We start from the raw sequence: 1913 nt of genomic DNA, 5'->3' as shown, positions 1-1913 counted from the left end.
GCCACGGCCCATACAGGTAGTGGAACCGGAAGAAGGAAAGGGGCGGGACTTCCCTGGGGTCAAAGCCACGCCTTTTCCGGGCTTGGTGCCAGGTTCCTGTCCCGCGCGGCGGCGGGTCCCAGGAGGGAGGAGCCCAGTTCCAGTGGACACTGACATCCTTTCTCGTTCTCTGGCACTCTACCCAGCCTTTTCCAGGCATGTGACTTAATCCGTTCCCACAACCAGCGCTTTCTCCGTGAGTTCCTCAGCCAGGACCGCTGCCATGCAGGTGATTGTTACCCACCCAACCGTCACGACCGTCACAACCGTCACAACCACTGTGGGGTCCCCAACCGTCATAGGGTCCCCTCGGGCCCTGACCCAGCCCCTGGGCCTCCTCCGCCTGCTAGAGCTGGTGTCCACCTGTGTGGCCTTCTCGCTGGTGGCCAGCGCAGCCGCCTGGGCCGGGCCCATGGGTAACTTGTCCATGTTCATCTGGTGCTTCTGCTTCGCCATGACCCTGGTCGTCATCCTTGTGGAGCTGGGCGGATTCTACGCCCGCTTCCCCTTATTTTGGCACAACTTCCCCATCACCTTCGCCTGCTACGCAGCCCTCTCCTGCCTCTTGGCCTCCATCATCTACCCCACCACCTACGTGCAGTTCCTGTCCCACGGCCGTACCCGCGACCACGCCATCACCGCCACCGTCTTCTGCATCGCCTGTGTGGCTTACACCACCGAAGTCGTCCGGATGCGGGCCAGTCCTGGCGAGATCGCTGGCTACATGGCCACCGACCTGGGGCTGCTGAAGGTGCTGGAGACCTTCGTAGCCTGCATCATCTTCGTGTTCATCAGCAGCCCCTATCTGTACCACAGCTGGCCGGCCCTGGAGTGGTGCGTGGCGGTGTACGCCATCTGCTTCGTCCTGGCGGCCCTCACTATCCTGCTGAGCCTGGGGCACTGCACCAACGTGCTGCCCATCCCCTTCCCCAGGTTCCTGCTGGGACTGGCCTTGCTGTCCGTCACCCTCTATGCCACTGCCCTTGTCCTCTGGCCTCTCTACCAGTTCAGCAAGAAGTATGGTGCCCAGCTCTGGCGGGCAGTAGATGTGAGCTGCAGTGACAAAAACCCCTACCATGTGTGTAGCTGGGACCGCCGACTGGCTGTGACCATCTTGACGGCTGTCAACCTGCTGGCCTATGTGGGCGACCTGGTGTACTCTGCCCACCTGGTTTTTGTCAACGTCTAAGACTTCCAAAAGGCTCCGTTTCCTTCTGCAACCTCTTCATCCTTCTCCCTCGAGTTTTCTTTATTGAGTATTCATTTCCTCTGTTTTTCTCTTCCTGTCTCCCCTCCTCCCCCTTTTACTTTTTTTCTAAATTCATTGTACGCTTTCCCAGTTCCCTGATGCATCTTCTTCCCTTTCCCTCTGGCTGTTTCCTTCCTATTTTGTTCTGTTGCCCACAATCTGTTTTCACCCCAGAGCTGTTTCTCTTTTTCCACTCTCTTTTCTTTCCTTCCTCTCATCGCTTTTCTAGGTTTTCTGTTGGTTTTCTCATCTGCCTGTTTCCGGACCAGCTTCTCCTATTTCCTCTGGAGCCCTGACACTTTTCTTCTCCTGCCCCCACCCACCTCCCGAGGCAATGAGCTCCACACCTCCACACCTTGCAGCTGTCGGTGCCATGTCCTCCCAAGGGACCTTCTGCTCACCTCCACCCTGGCTGTGCCTTTCTCAATGTGTATTTAGGGAAGTGGGAATTGGATCTCCTTTCTCCCAGTGGAGGAAGGTGTGCTGTGCACCTCCCCTTTAAATTAAAAAATATTTATGTATCTCTAGAGGTCAGTGAGCAGGAGGCTTTAATCACAGACCCTGAGTCCCAAGGCTCTGCCTGGCACTCTGATGTGCCAGAGATTGGCTCCAGAATTTTTGCCAG

The 1913-nt window shown here is 56.9% G+C and overlaps 1 protein-coding gene across 1 annotated transcript; it reads left to right on the top strand.

Moving 5' to 3' along the window:
• Window positions 1-262: 262 nt before the first annotated feature.
• On the top strand, window positions 263-1228 carry LOC105733112 (myeloid-associated differentiation marker-like). The gene has a single exon (XM_012475350.3). The coding sequence runs from the start codon at window positions 263-265 to the stop codon at window positions 1226-1228; it is 966 nt and encodes a 321-aa protein (XP_012330773.3).
• Window positions 1229-1913: the final 685 nt, after the last annotated feature.

This window comes from Aotus nancymaae, unplaced genomic scaffold, assembly GCF_030222135.1.
Source record: "Aotus nancymaae isolate 86718 unplaced genomic scaffold, 86718_ANA_hifiasm-v0.15.2.pri h1tg000057l, whole genome shotgun sequence".
NCBI classification, from domain to species: Eukaryota; Metazoa; Chordata; class Mammalia; order Primates; family Aotidae; genus Aotus; species Aotus nancymaae.
This window is presented reverse-complemented; position numbering and strand designations above follow the sequence as displayed.